Here is a 21,536-nt window from a genome sequence, read left to right on the forward strand (position 1 = left end):
AAGGAAGAAGCCACTGCTCCAAAACCGTAATAAAAAAGCCAGACTACGGTTTGCAACTGCACATGGGGGCAAATATCGTACTTTTTGGAGAAATGTCCTCTGGTCTGATGAAACAAAAATATAACTGTTTGGCCATAATGACCATCGTTATGTTTGGAGGAAAAAGGGAGAGGTTTGCAAGCCGAAGAACACCATCCCAACCGTGAAGCACGGGGCTGGCAGCATCATGTTGAGGGGGTGCTGTGCTGCAGGAGGGACTGGTGCACTTCACAAAATAGATGGCATCATGAGGTAAGACAATTATGTGGATATATTGAAGCAACATCTCAAGACATCAGTCAGGAAGTTAAAGCTTGGTCGCAAATGAATCTTCCAAATGGACAATGAACCCAAGCATACCTCCAAAGTTGTGGCAAAATGGCTTAAGGACAACAAAGTCAAGGTATTGGAGTGGCCATCACAAAGCCCGGTCCTCCATCCCATAGAAAATGTGTGGGCAGAACTGAAAAAGCTTGTGCGAGCAAGGAGGCCAACAAACCTGACCCAGTTACACCAGCAGTTACACCAGGAATGGGCCTAAATTCAGCCAACTTATTGTGGGAAGCGTGTGAAAGGGTACCCGACACGTTTGACCCAAGTTAAACCATTTAAAGGCAATGCTAATTGAGTGTATGTAAACTTCTAACCCACTGGGAATGTGATGAAAGTAATAAAAGCTGAAATAAATAATTCTCTCTACTATTATTCTGACATTTCACATTCTTAAAATAAAGTGGTGATCCTAACTGTCCTAAAACAGGGAATTTTTACTAGGATTAAATGTCAGGAATTGTGAAAACTGAGTTTAAATGTATTTGGCTAAGGTGTATGTAAACTTCCGACTTCAGCTGAATATATATATTGGTAATTTCTTTGTAAATTCTCCATGATACTGGGGTGGTGGTGGGGGGGTGTTGTCACATGTAATGTGAGGTTAGTTGTCACTTTCAACTCCATTTAAACTTTGCCCGCCATTATACAATAAAACCTAAGCTCGTTTGTGCTTGTGCTACATTATAAAGAGCTCCTCACCAGGCACGGACGTCACTTCAACGTCTAGTTTTGATTTACATTTGGTTGAGTTGTCAACTAACGTGAATTCATTGTGAAATCAACACAAAAACTCACCATGTGATTGAATTTACATTTACATTAACGCACAATCCCTCCATCAGTGCTCAGACTGTCCGTAATAGGCTGAGAGAGGCTGGACTGAGGGCTTGTAGGCCTGTTTAAAGGCAGGTCCTCACCAGACATCACCGGCAACAATGTCGCCTATGGGCACAAACCCACCGTCGCTGGACCAGACAGGACTGGCAAAAAGTGCTCTTCACTGACAAGTCATAGTTTTGTCTCACCAGGGAGCAGCCCCTCTGATCTAGGTCCAGCAGTGGATGTCCTCGTCGGTTCGGGTCGCCCTCCTGCTTCATGGCCTTGGCTGGTTCCGTCCGGGCCCCCTTCAGGCCCTCGCCTCTCTAGGTGCATGTTTTACCCCTCCCCACATCCACTCTCTCTGCCCGGGCTCCTTTCAGCAGGTCCTGGGTGTTCCACCATGGTCAGCAATTCCTCCAGGCTCTGAAGGAATTGGTACCGATCCAGGATGACCTTATCGATTATCGGGAGGGACGTTACGTCGGTCAGTAGCCAGCCCTTGGTCAGGCGCACCAGGTTGCTCATCTGAGCGCGGGGGGAGAGGGTGGAGTCAAAGGCCCAGTCGTGGAACATTTGTGCACGGCATGCAAGGCTGAATCCATAACGGCTCAGGATCTCACGTTTGAGTCCCTCATAATTTGCTGCCTGGTCGGCGTTCAGGTCAAAGTAGGCCTTCTGGGCCTTTCCGGAGAGATAGGGTGTCAAAAGGCTGGGCTTGGGCCATCTTTCCCTCTGCACCGTCCTCTCGAAGGTGCACAAATACATCTCCACATCATCTTCCTCCATTAACTTGACTAGGAACTGATTCGGGCTAGACTCCTGAGCCATCCCACCATATCTCCGCTTCCAGTCTGAGGTTTTGTGGCGCTGCTCCTCCAGCGCTTGCTCCTGTAGAGCCTGTTGCTTCTGCTGGCTGAGGATAAACTGATCCACCGGTTCCTCCATGGTAATCTCTGTACGCTCGGGTTGAGAGACAGAGAGGTTCTAGTCAGAAAACACGACTTTACTAGGCAACAAAATAAACATAACAACAAAATAATGGAGGTTTTACTCAGTCCTTCTTCTCAGGTTCTGCTCCGTGTCTGTCTCTCTGTCTTCCCTCACGGTGTGCCACAGTGCTCCCTTTATGTGGCCTGCATGGCTGGTTGGCACACTCCACTAATTACCTGTACATGGGCCATCATCGTCGTGGTGCCCAGCCCGTGAACTCCCAGCAGAGGGAGCCAAAGTCGCGGCACGTACCTCCCCTCTATCACCAACCCCCCGGGTAGACCTTCCGGGATACCACAAGCTTAACACTAAATGTATGTGGTGTATGGTGACATGATGACATGATGCATAGCCTGGCTGACATGAACTCAAGGACACCGAGGTAGTCCGGTAATGAACTGGACGTGACCCCAAAAGAAGGAGGGGATGAGTGGAGAAAAGAAAAGAGAATGAGAGGAGAGACGGAGGGGGCATCGAACCTGCAGCCTGGCATGTTTTACACACCACAGTGTCTTGTTTTTGCAGAGGTCACTCTTCCTATTACAGATGGAGTCCCTGTCTTCACAGAGGTCACTCCTCATATTACAGATGGAGGCTCTGTCTTCACAGAGGTCACACTTCCTATTACAGATGGAGCCTCCCTCCCTCTCTCTCGCTCTCTCTGTCTCTCTCTCTCCCCCTCTCTCAACCCCCTCGCTTTGTCTCTCATCCTCTCTCTCACCCCCTCTCCCTTTCTGTCTCCACCCCTCTCCCCCCCCTCTTTCTCTCTCCCCCCTTCTCTCTCCCCCTCTCCCCCCCTCTCTCTCTTCCACCTACCTCCCCACCCCCCCCTCTCTCTTCTCTCGATTCAATTACATTTCAATTTAAGGGGCTTTATTTGCATGTGAAACAGATGTTTACATTGCCAAAGCAAGTGAACTAGATAATAAACAAAAGTAAAATAAACATTTTTTTTTACAGTAAACACTACACTCACAAAGGTCTCTCTATCTCTCTTTCTCTCCCCTTCCCTCCCCATCTCTCTCTCTCGCTCCCTCCTCTCTCCCTCTCTCTTACCCCTCACTGTCTCTATCCCCCTCTCTCTCTATACCTCTCTCTCTCGCTTTCTCTCTCCCTCCTCTCTCGCTATCACCCTCTCTCTCTATCTCCCTCTCTTTTCCCCCTCGCCCTCCCTCTCTCACTCCCCCATCTCTCTCTCTCCATCTCTCCCCCTCTTTATCTCTCTCTCCCCCTTCTCTCTCTCCCTCTCCACCTCTCTCTCTATTCCCCCTTCCCTCCCCCTCTCTCGCTCTTTCTTTCTCTCTGAGGAGATGTGAACGTAGATCAGTGTCTCCCTCTATATCCAGTGAGTCTCACACAAGCAACAGTGTCAAACAATCCATTCCTGAGCGGCTTTTTAGCTGTCTGGTGCTATCCATGTGTGTCCGCGAGGTGTGTCTGTGTGTGTTTGGGTGGGTGGGTGGGTGGGTGGGTGGGTGGGCGTGCATGTGTGCATGTGTGTGTGTACGTGTGCATGTGTGTCTGTTTAGAATGTGTGTGTACCTATAACACCTACTGCTAGGCTGGAGAGTTTGTAAGCTGTCCGAATTGTGATGTGGAGACGATAAGGCCCTGCAGAACTTCTCTGGGACAGATCAGTTACAGAGAGACCTTGACACCTTTTCATTCCCTTGCATTTTAGACCAGACCGCTGGAGTCAATATTGGCATTTACAATGCAGGAGAGAGGAAGAGAAGGCTTATGGCTGCATAAATGAACTGTGAGGAGAGAGATGAACCTTGAGCTGGTTTCAGTCATAGTCAGCACTTAGGTAATAGAGAAGGTAGCACTGAGACTGCACCAGTGAAGGTAGTAAATTACCTTTTAATGGAGTCAGACCAAGGCTCTGCATCTCTCCTCGTGCTCCTAGACCTTAGTGCTGCTTTTTATTCCATCGATCACCACATTCTTTTGGAGAGATTGGAAACCCAAATTGGTCTACACGGACAAGTTCTGGCCTCGTTTAGATCTTATCTGACAGAAAGATATCAGTTTGTCTCTGTTGATGGTTTGTCTTCTGACAAATCAACTGTACATTTCGGTGTTCCTCAAGGTTCTGTTTTAGGACCACTATTGTTTTCACTATATATTTTACCTCTTGGTGATGTCATTCGGAAACATATTGTTAACTTAAGAGATTTTCGATGTACCCATTCCATGGCACATGGTTTATGAATTGATACGCAAAACAACGCGAAACTTTCTGTCCAAAAATGATGTCGAAAAATGTATCCATTCTTTTGTCACTTCTAGATTAGACTACTGAAATGCTCTACTTTCCGGCTACCAGATAAAGCACTAAATAAACTTCAGTTAGTGCTAAACACGGTTGCTAGAATTTTGACTAGAACCCCAAAATGTGATCAAATTACTCTTTTACATTTTAGTCATTTAGCAGACGCTCTTATCCAGAGCGACTTACAGTAATGAATGCATACATTTCATACATTTCATTTCATACATTCTTTTTTTGTGTGTGCTGGCCCCCCGTGGGAATCGAACCCACAACCCGGCGTGCCCCGCGTTGCAAACACCATGCGTTGCAAACACCATGCGTTGCAAACACCATGCGTTGCAAACACCATGCGTTGCAAACACCATGCTCTACCAACTAAGCTACAGGGAAGGCTACTCCAGTGCTAGCCTCTCTACACTGGCTTCCTGTTCAGCCAAGGGCTGATGTCAAGGTTTTACTGCTAACCTACAAAGCATTACTAAAAGCATTCCTAAATATCCAAGATGGCGTTGCAGTAGGACATGTGTATTTGTCTTTGTCTTGTTCCCGTGTCTTATCCCGTGTAAATAGCCAGTCTTTTTCATATATATCTTAGTCTCACTTTCTATCTACGAACTATATATACTTTCCTGCAACCCGCCTCACCCAATGTGGTACGGATCTGCTATTTTTATTCCTTATAACTGGAACTTCCATCAGGAGCTAGCCAGCTAACTAGCTACTAGTCTTTGTTAGCCACGGCTAGCGGCCTTCACCTTTTTCCGGGTCATCAGCCAGTCTTAGCTCGGACAACACCTGCCAGTCTGCACAGCTCGATATCAACCCAAAGCATATCGGACTGCTTCTATCTACCATATCACCGGATTCCTGCTGCTCTGGATCATTACACCGGATCATCGCAGCTAGTTAGCTGCAAACAAGTGGCTACTGTTAGCTAACGCCTCTGTCCCCAAGCAAGCACCAGCTATCCTTGAGCTAGGCTCGAGCTAGGCCCATATATCAACTAATTCTAGGGCTACAATACCTCCTATGCCAATTGGCCTGGACCCTTTATTGTTGACACGGAGCCCCGCCGATACATCACGACTGGACTGCCGACGTGATCGCCCGATGTGGTCTCAACAGGCTATTCTGTTACGATGTCGCCGAAGAACCATCTACTAGCCCTGGCCCACTAGCTTTTCTGAATGCTGTGTCCCCTGCTCGCCTAGCGTAGTAGTGACTACCAAACGGTACCCTGACTCACCTATTGCTGCTCTTTTGACCCTATGATCACTCGGCTACACAGCTGATGCACCCTGGACAGTTTCAATAACACGGTACCTCATTTTGTTTACCTGTCGGCCCCAGCCTCGAACTCAGGTCCTGTATGTACCTAATTGACCCGCTCTGCACATTCATCGCCATTTACCCGTTGTTGTCTTAGCTCTTCTGATCAACACCTGTGATTGCTTTATGCCTCTCTCTAATGTCAATATGCCTTGTCTACTGCTATCTTGGCTAGTTCTTATTGTTTTATTTCACTGTAGAGCCCTCAGTCCTGCTTAAAATGCCTTAGATAGCTCTTTTGTCCCACCCCACACACATGCGGAGACCTCACCTGGCTTAACTGGTGCCTACAGAGACGAAACCTTTCTCATCGTCACTCAACGCCTGGTTTACCTCCACTGATATTACATCCTACCATACCCTTGTCTGTATATTATGTCTTTAATCTATTCTACCAGGCCCAGAAATCTGCTCCTTTTATTCTCTGTCCCCAATGCACTAGACGACCAGTTCTTATAGCCTTTAGCCGTACCCTTATCCTACTCCTCCTCTGTTCTTCTGGTGATGTAGAGGTTAACCCAGGCCCTGTAGCCCCCAGTTCCACTCCTATTCCCCAGCCACTATCATTTGTTGACTTCTGTAACCGTAAAAGCCTTGGTTTCATGCATGTTAAGAAGCGTCCTCCCTAAGTTTATTTATTCACTGCTTAACCTCTTGGGGCTAGGTGGGACGCTAGCGTGCCACCCGTGGTGCACTCCATCAACAGCAGGTGCATTTCAAGAGCGGCAAATTTGAATCCAAATAAATGTCAAAATTCAAATTTTTCAAAAATACAACTATTTTACACCATTTGAAAGATAAACATCTCCTTAATCTAACCACGTTTTACGATTTCAAAAAGGTTTTACGGCGAAAGCATAAATTTAGAGTATGTTAGGACAGTACATTTACAAGAGTTGTGTGTAATGTTTTGTCAAGTCAAAGACAGGGTCACCAAAACCATAAAACCAGCTAAAATGATGCACTAACCTTTTACAATCTCCATCAGATGACACTCCTAGGACATTATGTTAGACAATGCATGCATTTTTAGTTCTATCAAGTTCATATTTATATCCAAAAACAGCGTTTTACTATGGCATTGATGTTGAGGAAATCGTTTCCCTCCAATAACCGGCAGTCAAGTCAGCGTCACAAATTAAATAATTAAAATTAGAAAACATTGGTAAAATATTATATTGTCATTTAAAGAATTATAGATTTACATCTCTTGAACTCAATCAACTTGCCAGATTTAAAAATAACCTTACTGGGAAATCACACTTTGCAATAATCTGAGCACTGCGCCCAGAAAAATACGCGTTGCGATACAGACTAGACGTCATGTTGGGGAGATCTAAAATCGAAAATACTATGTAAATAATCCATTACCTTTGATTCTCTTCATCAGATGTCACTTCCAGGTATCACAGGTCCATAACGAATGTAGTTTTGTTCAAAAAAGCTCATCATTTATGTCCAAAAATCTCCGTCTCGTTAGCACATGATGTAAGCCAGCCGGACTTCTCGTCATGAACGAGGGGAAAAAATATATTTCCGTTCGTTCAAACATGTCAAACGTTGTATAGCATAAATCATTAGGGCCTTTTTTAACCAGAACATGAATAATATTCAAGGTGGACGAATGCATACTCTTTTATAACGTATTGGAACGAGGGTACCCAACATGAACTCGCGCGCCAGGTGTCTAATGGGACATCATCGTTCCATGGCTCTTGTTCGGTCAGATCTCCCTCCAGAAGACTCAAAACACTTTGTAAAGGCTGGTGACATCTAGTGGAAGCAATAGGAAGTGCCAAAATATTCCTAAGGCCCTGTGTTTTTCAATGGGATAGGTTTAAAGTCAATACAACACATCAGGTATCCACTTCCTGTCAGAAAATGTCTCAGGGTTTTGCCTGCCAAATGAGTTCTGTTATACTCACAGACACCATTCAAACAGTTTTAGAAACTTTAGAGTGTTTTCTATCCATATATAATAAGTATATGCATATTCTAGTTACTGGGTAGGATTAGTAACCAGATTAAATCGGGTACATTTTTTTTATCCAGACGTGCAAATGCTGCCCCCTAGACCCAACAGGTTAAGCACACTCCGCCAACCCTAATGTCCTAGCCATGTCTGAATCCAGGCTTAGGAAGGCCACCAACAATTCTGAAATGTCCATCCCCAACTACAACATTGTCCACCAAGATAGAACTGCCAAAGGGTGTGGAGTTGCAATCTACTGCAGAGATAGCCTGCAGAGTTCTGTCATGCTATCCAGGTCTGTGCCCAAACAGTTCGAGCTTCTTCTTTTAAAAATACACCTTTCCAGAAATAAGTCTCTCACTGTTGCCGCTTGTTATAGACCCCCTCAGCCCGCAGCTGTGCCCTGTGTCACGCCCTGACCAGGTGAACTCGGGTATATTGGGTCAGGGTGTGTCATGTTAGGTATTTTTCATTGGTTTGTGTTTGGTTTACGTTTTAGCCTTGTGTAGGCTCTAGGTGGGTTATTTCTATGTTGTGTTCTGTCGATTCCCAATCAGAGACAGCTGTCGCTAATTGTCTCTGATTGGGATCACATTTAAGTTGCTGTTTTCCCCACGCTGTTTGTGGGGTGTTGTCTCTTTGTTTGAGCACGTAACGTATCTGCATTTTTCTTGATTTTTGTGTACATGTTTAATTCCAGTGTGTTGAATAAACATGTGTTCGCTCCCAGCTGCGTTTTGGTCCGCTTCCTCGTCACCAGGCGACGAACGTTACAGAACACCCCACCGAACCAGGACCAAGCAGCGGGAGGAAAAGGAGCGCGAGAGATGGGCTCGCGAGGGGAAGGAGTTCTGGACCTGGGAGGAGATAATGTCGGGGAAAGGACCCTGGCGGAAGGATTCCCAGGTCGAGGAGGTAAAGCCAGCCGGTAGACGGAGTCGCAGGCGGCGGTCGAGGAGGCCCGGAAAACACCCCCAAGAAATTTTTTGGGGGTGCTAATGGGGTGGTCCGGAAGGGCAGAGGAAGAGCCCAGACCACTGCTCTCGTGGGGGATGACGGCGGAGGAAGAGACGAAGATGATGAGGCAGTTGATAGAGGACCTGCAGAGGGAAGATCTGGAGGAGGAACCATGGTATGCGGAGTTGCGCGCTGTGTCGCCAGTGCGCCCGCACAGCCCGGTGCGTCCGGTGGACATGCCCAGCACATGCCGTGCTAGGATAGGCATCCAGCCAGGACGAGTGGCTAAACCGGCTCCACGCTTCAGGTCACCAGTACGTGTTCACAGTCCTGTCTGGCCCGTCCCTGCTCCCCGCACCAGGCTAGTGGTGCGTGTCCACAGTCCTGCCCGGCCCGTCCCTGCTCCCCGCACCAAGCCATGGTATGCGGAGTTGCGCGCTGTGTCGCCAGTGCGCACGCACAGCCCGGTGCGTCCGGTGGACATGCCCAGCACATGCCGTGCTAGGATGGGCATCCAGCCAGGACGAGTGGCTAAACCGGCTCCACGCTTCAGGTCACCAGTACGTGTTCACAGTCCTGTCTGGCCCGTCCCTGCTCCCCGCACCAGGTTGGTGGTGCGTGTCCCCAGTCCTGTCCGGCCCGTCCCTGCTCCCCGCACCAAGTCAGTGGTGCGTGTCCCCAGTCCTGTCCGGCCCGTCCCTGCTCCCCGCACCAGGTTAGTGGTGCGTGTCCCCAGTCCTGTGCGGCCCGTCCCTGCTCCCCGCACCAGGTTAGTGGTGCGTGTCCCCAGTCCTGTCCGGCCCGTCCCTGCTCCCCGCACCAAGTCAGTGGTGCGTGTCCCCAGTCCTGTCCGGCCCGTCCCTGCTCCCCGCACCAAGTCAGTGGTGCGTGTCCCCAGTCCTGTCCGGCCCGTTCCTGCTCCCCGCACCAGGTTAGTGGTGCGTGTCCCCAGTCCTGTCCGGCCCGTCCCTGCTCCCCGCACCAGGTTAGTGGTGCGTGTCCCCAGTCCTGTCCGGCCCGTCCCTGTTCCCCGCACCAGGTTGGTGGTGCGTGTCCCCAGTCCGGCCCGGCCCGTTCCTGCTCCCCGCACCAAGTCAGTGGTGCGTGTCCCCAGTCCTGTCCGGCCCGTCCCTGCTCCCCGCATCAAGTCAGTGGTGCGTGTCCCCAGTCCTGTCCGGCCCGTCCCTGCTCCCCGCACCAAGTCAGTGGTGCGTGTCCCCAGTCCTGTCCGGCCCGTCCCTGCTCCCCGCACCAGGTTAGTGGTGCGTGTCCCCAATCCTGTTCCGGTCGACGGCTCCGCTCCGGAGCCTGAGCATGCCGCTCCACAGTGGTCCAGTCCGGGCCAGAGGGGTAGGGTTAAGGTGAAGGCGGGGGGGAGAGAACACGCCCGGGGCCAGAGCCTCCACCGAGGGTGAGGCGCCCACCCGGGTCCCCCCCCCCCCCCCCCTAATAGACTTAAGTTTGGTGCGCCGGGAGTACGCACCGTTGGGGGGGGGGGTTCTGTCACGCCCTGACCAGGTGAACTCTGGTATATTGGGTCAGGGTGTGTCATGTTAGGTATTTTTCATTGGTTTGTGTTTGGTTTACGTTTTAGCCTTGTGTAGGCTCTAGGTGGGTTATTTCTATGTTGGGTTCTGTCGATTCCCAATCAGAGACAGCTGTCGCTAATTGTCTCTGATTGGGATCACATTTAAGTTGCTGTTTTCCCCACGCTGTTTGTGGGGTGTTGTCTCTTTGTTTGAGCACGTAACGTATCTGCATTTTTCTTGATTTTTGTGTACATGTTTAATTCCAGTGTGTTGAATAAACATGTGTTCGCTCCCAGCTGCGTTTTGGTCCGCTTCCTCGTCACCAGGCGATGAACGTTACACCCTGGACATCATATGTGAATTATTCCCCCCCCCCCCCCCCCCCCCCCCATCTATCTTCAGAGTTTGTAGAGTTAGGTGACCTAAACTGGGATATGCTTAACACCCCGGCCATCCTACAATCTAAGCTAGATCCCCTCAATCTCACCCAAATTGTCATGGAACCCACCAGGTACAACACTAAATCCGTAAACACGGGCACCCTCACAGATATCATCCTGACCAACCTGCCCTCTAATTACACCTCTGCTGTCTTCAACCAGGATCTCAGCAACCACTGCCTCATTGCCTGCGTCTGTAATGGGTCTGCGGTCAAACAACCACCCCTCATCACTGTCAAATGCTCCCTAAAACACCTAAGCGAGCAGGCCTTTCTAATCGAATGCCCACTGCAATGAGGCTAGGAAACACAGTCACCACCGATAAATCTACAATAATCGAGAATTTCAAGAAGCATTTTTCTATGGCTGGCCATGCTTTCCACCTGGCTACCCCTACCCCGGTCAACAGATCTGCATCCCCCACAGCAACTTGGCCAAGCCTCCCCCATTTCTCCTTCACACAAATCCAGATAGCTGATGTTCTGAAAGAGCTGCAAAATCTGGACCCCTACCAATCAGCTGGGCTAGACAATCTGGACCCTTTCTTTCTTAAATTATCCACCGCAATTGTTGCAACCACTATTTCTAGCATGTTCAACCTCTCTTTTGTATCGTCTGAGATCCCAAAAGATTGGAAAGCTGCTGCGGTCATCCCCCTCTTCAAAGGGGGAGACACTCTAGACGCAAACTGTTACAGACCTATACAGACCTAGAATATGTGGACAACTACAAATACCTAGGTGGCTGGCTAGACTGTAAACTCTCTTTCCAGACAGACATTAAGCATCTCCAACCCAAAATTAAATCTAGAATCGGCTTCCTATTTCACAACAACGCATCTTCACTCATGCTGCCAAACATACCCTCGTAAAACTGACTATCCTACCGATCCTCGACTTCGGCGATGTCATTTACAAAATAGCCTCCAACACTCTACTCAGCAAATTGGATGTAGTCTATCACAGTGCCATTTGTTTTGTCACCAAAGCCCCATATACTACCCACCACTGCGACCTGTATGATCTCATTGGCTGGCCCTCGCTTCATATTCGTCGCCAAACCCACTGGCTCCAGGTCATCTATAAGACTTTGCTAGGTAAAGCCCCTGTCTTATCTCAGCTCACTGGTCACCATAGCAGCACCCACCCGTAGCAAGCACTCCAGCAGGTATATTTCACTGGTCATCCTCAATGCCAACTCCTCGTTTCGCCGCCTCTCCTTCCAGTTCTCTGCTGTCAATGACTGGAACGAATTGCAAAAATCACTGATGCTGGAGCCTTATATCCCCCTCACTAACTTTAAGCATCAGCTGTCAGAGCAGCTTACCGATCATTGCACCTGTACACAGTCCATCTGTAAATAGTCCACCCAACTACCTCATCCCCATATTGTTATGTATTCTTTGCTCCTTTGCACCCTAGTATCTCTACTTGCACATTCATCTTCTGCACATCTATCACGCCAGTGTTTAATTGCTAAATTGTAATTATTTCGCCACTATGGCCTATTTATTGCCTTACCTCCCTAATCTTACTACATTTGCACACACTGTATATTGACTTTTCTATTGTGTTATTGACTGTACGTTTGTTTATCCCACGTGTAACTCTGTTGTTTGGGTTGCACTGCTTTGCTTTATCTTGGCCAGGTCGCAGTTGTAAATGAGAACTTGTTCTCAACTGGCCAACCTGGTCAAATAAAGGTGAAATAAAAAATAAATAAAAAAATTTGCTCCTACCTATCTTTCCGATTTTGTCTTGCCGTACATAATTTCTAAGCAAACAGTTGGAGGCAGATCTTTCTCCTATAGAGCTCCATTTTTATGGAATGGTCTGGCTATCCATGTGAGAGACGCAGACTCGCTCTCGACCTTTAAGTCTTTATTGAAGACTCATCTCTTCAGTAGGTCCTATGATTCAGTGTAGTCTGGCCCAGGGGTGTGAAAGTGAACGGAAAGACACTGGAGCGAGGAACCGCCCTTGCTGTCTCTGCCTGGCCGGTTCCCCTCTCTCCACTGGGATTCTCTGCCTCTAATCCTATTACGGGGGCTGAGTCACCGGCTTACTGGTGCTCTTCTATGCCATCCCTAGGAGGGGTGTGTCACTTGAGTGGGTTGAGTCACTGATGTGATCTTCCTGTCCGGGTTGGGGCCCCCCTCGGGTTCACACGTGGGAGATCTTCGTGGGCTATACTCGCGCTTGTCTCAGTGTAGTAGGTTGGTGGGGCCTGTGCTTTGGCAAAGTGGGTGGGGTTTTATCCTGCCTGTTTGGCCCTGTCCGGGGGTATTGTCGGACAGGGCCACAGTGTCTCCCGACCCCTCCTGTCTCAGCCTCCAGTATTTATGCTGCAATAGTTTATGTGTCGGGGAGCTAGGGTCAGTCTGTTATATCAGGAGTATTTCTCCTGTCTTATCCAGTGTCCTGTGTGAATTTAAGTATGCTCCCTCTAATTCTCTCTCTCTCTATTTCTCTCTTTCTCTCTCTCTTTCTATCGGAGGACCTGAGTCCTAGGACCATGCCTCAGGACTACCTGGCCTGATGACTCCTTGCTGTCCCCAGTCCACCTGGTCATGCTGCTGCTCCAGTTTGAACTGTTCTGCCTGCGGCTATGGAACCTGTTCCCTGGATGTGCTACCTTGTCCCGGACCTGCTCTCTCTACCGCACCTGCTGTCTCTAACTGAATGATCGGCTATGAAAAGCCAACTGACATTTACTCCTGAGATGCTGACCTGTTGCACCCTCTACAACCACTGTGATTATTATTATCTGACCATGGTGGTCATCTATGAACGTTTGAACATCTTGGCCATGTTCTTTTATAATCTCCACCCGGCACAGCCAGAAGAGGACTGGCCACCCCTCAGAGCCTGCTTCCTCTCTAGGCTTCTTCCTAGGTTCCGGCCTTTCTAGGGAGTTTTTCCTAGCCACTGTGCTTCTACATCTGCATTGCTGGCTATTTGGGGTTTTAGGCTGGGTTTCTGTACATCACTTTATAAATACATTTGATTGAAGGTAGACGGGGGAAGGGTGCAGTCATATTTTTCATGTCAGATAAAATGTTTAGAGTATAGGACCACACCAAATGTTGATCTGCCGTTGTCAGCTGTTTGTTCGGCGCAACTGTGTTTTAGAGACCATGGACGTCTAACTGACCAAAAAAAAATCACTATTCTACATGTCAAATTGTTTTGCACTCGGTTCACAAATTACAGCCGGTACTCTGATCATATCAGCAAATGCTATTGGTGGGTTCCTGCCTTAAGAATGTGTTAAATGCAACAGTAAGGTTGTTGTACTTCCTGGGTAAGTGATCTCATAGAGAATGGATATAACGGCTTAGTGGTTAAGCAGGTATATTCCTGGTATAGTAGAGGTAAATAGACTTCCTGGGGTAAGAGTTAAATAGACTTCCTGGGTAAGAGGTAAATAGACTTACTGGGGTTGGGGGGGAAGAGGGTGCAGCTCTTGCAGTGAATGATTTCCTTGACAATGGGCAGATCAAAGGGGAGGAGGGGTGGGGGCACCATGCCGAGCCCGGGCATCATGGGGTTCATGGGAGCGATGCCTGTCATCATGCCAAGGCCCTGGTCGAAATCTAGATGAAAGCACACAACAACACACACATATAAAAACAACATTTCCACTCACACCAGTTCAGCACATGTTGCCATTTTCATGTTTCATTTGACATTGTGTGTTTCTCCATGAACACTTTGCTGAGGTTTCTGTCAACAATGGTGACACACAACCAGTCTTTAAATAACTGAATACATGCTCTGATGAATGGACAATGGCAAAAGAGGGGATGGCTACCGTTTTACTGGCTCCTAACCAACTTTGCTATGTTGTTTGTTTTTTCACATTTTTTGTAACTTATTTAGTACATAATGTTGCTGCTACCGTCTCTTATTACTGAAAAGAGCTTCTGTACATCAGAACAGTGATTACTCACCTCGAACATGACAAAGATTTTTTCTTTAATGAGTCTGAAGCAAAGGATATACTGCTTCCCGGAGACCAGGCCCCCATCCCTGTCATTCGTTTGAAATAAAGACGGAAAGATAGGGGGCGGATGTCAGGGTGCCTTGTGAGAATTCGTTGGCGAGTGAGTAAACCACCACTACCCTCTGTATTATTGGCCAACGTGCAATCATTGGAAAACAAACTGGACAATCTGGTCCACGATTAATATCCTACCAACGGGACATTAACCTGTTAGGGCTAGGGGGCAGTATTGACACGGCTGGATAAAAAACGTACCCGATTTAATCTGGTTACTACTCCTGCCCAGTAACTAGAATATGCATATAATTATTGGCTTTGGATAGAAAACACTCCAAAGTTTCTAAAACTGTTTGAATAGTGTCTGTGAGTATAACAGAACTCAAATGGCAGGTCAAAACCTGAGAGATTCCTTTACAGGAAGTGGCCTGTCTGACCATTTATTGTCTTTCTTTGACATCTCATTCCATTACAAAGGATCTCTGCGGTAACGTGACACTTCCCACGGCTCCAATAGGCTCTCAGAGCCCGGGAAAAACCTGAATGTTGTCATTCCAGCCCCAGGCTGAAACACATTATCGCCTTTCTCAAGTGGCCGATCAAGGGACTGTGGGATTAGGCGCGTGCACTGGCCGCCCCCGTCTTTGTGTTTTTTCCTCTGTTTACCGAAAAGGAGATTCCCGGTCGGAATATTATCGCTTTTTTACGAGATAAATTGCATAAAAATTGATTTTAAACAGCGGTTGACATGGTCCGAAGTACGGTAATGGAATATTTAGAATTTTTTTGTCACGAATTGCGCCATGCGCGCGACCCTGATTTACCATTTCGGATAGTTTCTGGAACGCACGAACAAAACGCCGCTATTTGGATATTACGATGGATTATTTGGGACCAAACCAACATTTGTTTTTGAAGTAGAAGTCCTGGGAGTGCATTCTGACGAAGACAACAAAGGTAATAACATTTTTGTTATAGTAAATCTGATTTTGGTGAAGGCTAAACTTGCCGGGTGTCTAAATAGCTAGCCCGTGATGGCTGGGCTATGTACTTAGAATATTGCAAAATGTGCTTTCACCAAAAAGCTATTTTAAAATCGGACATATCGAGTGCATAGAGGAGTTCTGTATCTATAATTCTTAAAATAATTGTTATGCTTTTTGTGAACGTTTATCATGAGTAATTTAGTAAATTGTTAGTAAATTCCCCGGAAGTTTGCGGGGGGTATGCTAGTTCTGAACGTCACATGCTAATGTAAAAAGCTGTTTTTTTATATAAATATGAACTTGATTGAACAAAACATGCATGTATTGTATAACATAATGTCCTAGGTGTGTCATCTGATGAAGATCATCAAAGGTTAGTGCTGCATTTAGCTGTCTTCTGGGTTTTTGTGACATTATATGCTAGCTTGAAAAATGGGTGTCTGATTATTTCTGGCTTGGTACTCTGCTGACATAATCTAATGTTTTGCTTTCGCTGTAAAGCCTTTTTGAAATCGGACACTGTGGTTAGATAAAGGAGAGTCTTGTCTTTAAAATGCTGTGAAATAGTCATATGTTTGAAAAGTTGAAGTTTTTGTATTTTTGAGGAATTTGTAATTCGCCCCACGCCTATCATTGGATATTGGAGCAGGTGTTCCGCTAGCAGAAACGTCTAGATGTAAGAGGTTAACGAGAGTCTTGTCTTTAAATAGCTGTAAAATAGTCATATGTTTGAGAAATTGAAGTAATAGGATTTTTAAGGTATTTGAAAATCGCGCCACTGGATTACACTGGCTGTTACGTAGGTGGGACGATTACGTCCCGCCTAGCCCATAGAGGTTAAAAACTGTAATATCTTATGTTTCACCGACACTTGGCTGAATGACGACACGGATTATATAGAGCTGGCTGGCTTCTCCGTTTTTTGGCAGGACAGAGAGCTACGTTATTTGTCAAAAACTGCTGGTGCGCGATGTCTAATATTAACCTGTTAGGGCTAGGGGGCAGTATTTGCACGGCTGGATAAAAAAATGTACCCGATTTAATCTGGTTACTAATCCTACCCAGTAACTAGAATATGCATATACTTATTATATATGGATAGAAAACACTCTAAAGTTTCTAAAACTGTTTGAATGGTGTCTGTGAGTATAACAGAACTCATTTGGCAGGCAAAACCCTGAGACATTTTCGGACAGGAAGTGGATACCTGATGTGTTGTATTACCTTTAAACCTATGCCATTGAAAAACACAGGGGCTGAGGAATATTTTGGCACTTCCTATTGCTTCCACTAGATGTCACCAGTCTTTACAAAGTGTTTTGAGTCTTCTGGAGGGAGATCTGACCGAACAAGAGCCATGGAACGGTGATGGCCCATTAGACACCTGGCGCGCGAGTTCATGTTGGGTACCCTCGTTCCAATAGGTTATAAAAGAGAATGCATTCGTCCACCTTGAATATTATTCATGTTCTGGTTAAAAAAGGCCCTAATGATTTATGCTATACAACGTTTGACATGTTTGAACGAACGTAAATATATTTTTTCCCCTCGTTCATGAAGTGAAGTCCGGCGGGCTTAGATCATGTGCTAACAAGACGGAGATTTTTGGACATAAATGATGAGCTTTTTTGAACAAAACTACATTCGTTATGGACCTGTGATACCTGGAAGTGACATCTGATGAAGAGAATCAAAGGTAATGGATTATTTACATAGTATTTTCGATTTTAGATCTCCCCAACATGACGGCTAGTCTGTATCGCAATGCGTATTTTTCTGGGCGCAGTGCTCAGATTATTGCAAAGTGTGATTTCCCAGTAAGGTTATTTTTAAATCTGGCAAGTTGATTGCGTTCAAGAGATGTAAATCTATAATTCTTTAAATGACAATATAATATTTTACCAATGTTTTCTAATTTTAATTATTTAATTTGTGACGCTGACTTGACTGCCGGTTATTGGAGGGAAACGATTTCCTCAACATCAATGCCATAGTAAAACGCTGTTTTTGGATATAAATATGAACTTGATAGAACTAAAAATGCATGCATTGTCTAACATAATGTCCTAGGAGTGTAATCTGATGGAGATTGTAAAAGGTTAGTGCATCATTTTAGCTGGTTTTATGGTTTTGGTGACCCTGTCTTTGAATTGACAAAACATTACACACAACTCTTGTAAATGTACTGTCCTAACATACTCTAAATTTATGCTTTCGCCATAAAACCTTTTTGAAATCGTAAAACGTGGTTAGATTAAGGAGATGTTTATCTTTCAAAGGGTGTAAAATAGTTGTATGTTTGAAAAATTTGAATTTTGACATTTATTTGGATTCAAATTTGCCGCTCTTGAAATGCACCTGCTGTTGATGGAGTGCACCACGGGTGGGACGCTTGCGTCCCACCTAGCCCATAGAGGTTAAAGAAGTCACAAGGTATTCCTCGCCTGAGGTAGAATACCTCATGATAAACTGTAGACCACACTATCTACCAAGAGAGGTCACATCTATATTATTCGTAGCCGTCTATTTACCACCACAAACCGATGCTGGCACTAAGACCGCACTCAATGAGCTGTATAAGGCCATAAGCAAACAAGAAAATTCTCATCCAGAAGCGGCGCTCCTAATGGCCGGGGACTTTAATGCAGGGAAACTTAAATCTGCTTTACCTAATTTCTACCAGCATGTCACATGTGCAACCAAAAATGGAAAAATGAGCCAGAAATTTTGTTTTTATAGGTGGCTCCCATATTGGCTGTTGTGTTTCCAAGCGTGTGGAAGAGAGCGCGTTCTTTGGTATTTTTCTCTGGTAAAGACAATAACGATTCTCCGTCTTAAATTTGATCGTTTATTTACGTATTAGGGTACCTAAGGTTTGATTATAAATGTTGTTTGACTTGTTTGGAAAAGTTTATTAGTAACGTTTGGGATTCATTTTGTATGCATTTTGATGGAGGGAAACTGGGTGGATTATTGACTGAAGTGCGCCAGCTAAACTGAGTTTTTTATGGATATAAAGAAGTACATTATCGAACAAAAGGACCATTTGTGATGTATCTGGGACCTTTTGGAGTGCCAACAGAAGAAGATCATCAAAGGTAAGGCATTTATTATATCGCTATTTCTGACTTTCGTGGCGCACCTGCCTGGTTGAAATATGTTTTTCATGCTTTTGTATGCGGGGCGCTGTCCTCAGATAATCACATGGTGTACTTTCGCCATAAAGCCTTTTTGAAATCTGACACAGCGGCTGGATTAACAAGAAGTTAAGCTTTATTTTGATGTATTACACTTGTGATTTTATGAAAGTTAAATATTTATAATTCTGTAGTTTGAATTTCGAGCTCTGCATTTTCACCGGATGTTGGCCAGGTGGGACGCTACCGTCCCACCTGCCCATAAGAAGTTTCAATAAGTGCATTGACGATGTCGTCCCCACAGTGACCGTACGTACATTTCCCAACCAGAACCCATGGATTACAGGCAACATCCGCATCGAGCTAAAGGCTAGAGTTTCCGTTTTCAAGGAGCGGAACACTAATCCGGACACTTATAAGACATCCTGCTATGCCCTCAGACAAACCATCAAACAGGCAAAGTGTCAATACAGGACTAAGATTGAATCGTACTACACCGGCTCTGACGCTCGTCAGATATGGCAGAGCTTGAAATCTATTACGGACTACAAAGGGAAAGCCAGCCAGGACCTGCGCAGTGACGCGAGCCTGCCAGACAACCTAAATGTCTTTTATGCTCACTTTGAGGCAAGAAACACTGAAGCATGCATGAGAGCACCAGCTGTTCCGGACAACTGTGTGATCACGCTCTCAGGTGGTAAGGTGGTAAGGGTAGGCAACAACACATCTGCCACGCTGATCCTCAACACTGGGGCCCCTCAGGGGTGCGTGCTTAGTCCCCTCCTGTACTCCCTGTTTACCCACGACTGCGTGTCCAAGCACGACTCCAACACCATCATTAAGTTTGCTGATGACACAACAGTGGTAGGCCTGATCACCGTCAACGATGAGACAGCCTATAGGGAGATCAGAGACCTTGCATTGCGGTGCCAGGACAATAACCTCTTTCTCAATGTGAGCAAGACAAAGGAGCTGATTGTGGACTATAGGAAAAGGAGGGCCGGAGAGGCCCCTATTAACATTGATGGGACTGAAGTGGAGCGGGTCGAGAAATTCAAGTTCCTTGGTGGTTCCGAGTGGCTCAGTTGGTAGAGCATGGTGTTTGCAACGCCAGGGTTGTGGGTTCGATTCCCATGGGGGACCAGTATGGAGAAAAATTTTATGAAATGTAGGTTCGATTCCCATGGGGGACCAGTACGGGGGAAAAAAATTATGAAATGTATGCATTCACTACTGTAAGTCGCTCTAGATAAGAGCATCTGCTAAAAGACTAAAATGTAAAAATGTAAAAAGAAAATGTGTCAACATCACCAACAAACTATCGTGGTCCAAGACAGTTGTGAAGAGGGCACGACAACACCTTTTCCCCCTCGGGAGACTGAAAAGATTTGAAATGGGTCCCCAGAACCTCAAAAAGATCTACAGCTGCACCATCGAGAGCATCCTGACCGGTTGCATTACCGCCTGGTATGGCAACTGCTCAGCATCTGACCATAAGGCACTACAGAGGGTAGTGCGTACGGCCCAGTATATCCCTGGGGCCAAGCTTCCTAACATCCAGGACCTATATACTAGGCAGTGTCAGAGGAAGGCCCAAAAAATTGTCAAAGACTCCAGTCACCCAAGTCATAGACTGTTCTCTCTACCTGTTCAGCGCATGTGACAAATAACATTTGATTTGATTTGAAAGGAACAAACAAACATCCTACATGTTTAAAGTGGAGCTTCATAAGCTTCTACTGACTCTCCTCTCTGCTACTGATTGGCTGACCTTTGATCTTCCTGGCTGTAGTCAGAGAGAGAGAGAGAGAGAGAGAGAGAGAGAGAGAGAGAGAGAGAGAGAGAGAGAGAGAGAGAGAGAGAGAGAGAGAGAGAGAGAGAGAGAGAGAGAGAGAGAGAGAGAGAGGACCAGGAAACACAGGAGATTTCACAGGTTTTGATGTAGACTACAGCTGGGTGCACTCACACACACATGCGTCTGCCCACCTACCTGCCTGTTAATGACCTCATTTCTGGTATTCATGTCGAAAGTGATAAGAGGGACCCTGTTGCCTGGGTGATGATGACTCCTGCCCAGCGAGGCAGAGGAGAGGTGAAATGATGGCAGGAGGAGAGATAGAGGAGGGAGGGAGGTATAGCGGACACAGTGTCTACTGAATGTACTGAATGCCAGTCTAAGTGGCAGCTCTGGTCTCAGTGCTGGGTGAGAGGCCCACCACAGAGCTCTCTGATGGGCCTCAGACAGGGTCATAGTAGGATTCAGCTCTGGTCTCAGGGCTGGGTCGAGGCCCACCACAGAGCTCTCTGATGGGCCTCAGACAGGATAATAGTGGGGTTCAGCTCTGGTCTCAGGACTGGGTGAGAGACCCACCATGGAGCTCTCTGATGGGCCTCAGACAGGGTAATAGTGTGGTTCAGCTCAGGTCTCAGGGCTGGGTGAGAGGCACACCACAGAGCTCTCTGGTGGGCCTCAGATAGGGTAATAGTGGGGTTCAGCTCTTGTCTCAGGGCTGGGTGAGAGGCCCACTAGGGAGCTCTTTGGTGGGCATCAGACAGGGTAATAGTGGCGTTCAGCCCTGGGTTGGGAAGAGAGGCCCACGGCAGAGCTCTGGTTGGAGAGAGAGGCCCACGGCAGAGCTCTGTCATTGGCCCCTATGCGGCAGATGAGCTGATTCATAACTGCCACTACCCTGAACTGAGGAAATGAGCACACTGCTGATGAATTATG

General features: G+C 46.7%; 1 protein-coding gene across 1 annotated transcript in view; it reads right to left on the minus strand.

Moving 5' to 3' along the window:
• Positions 1–21,536, minus strand: part of LOC106604464 (ecto-NOX disulfide-thiol exchanger 2-like) — a 229,744-nt gene that overhangs the window by 151,643 nt on the left and 56,565 nt on the right. Inside the window, exon 3 of the mRNA XM_014199103.3 lies at positions 14,120–14,278. Coding sequence (XP_014054578.3) covers positions 14,120–14,278 — 159 coding nt within the window. The remainder of the gene's footprint in view (positions 1–14,119; positions 14,279–21,536) is intronic.

This window comes from Salmo salar, chromosome 05, assembly GCF_965601325.2.
Source record: "Salmo salar chromosome 05, fSalSal1, whole genome shotgun sequence".
In the NCBI taxonomy this organism is placed as follows: domain Eukaryota; kingdom Metazoa; phylum Chordata; class Actinopteri; order Salmoniformes; family Salmonidae; genus Salmo; species Salmo salar.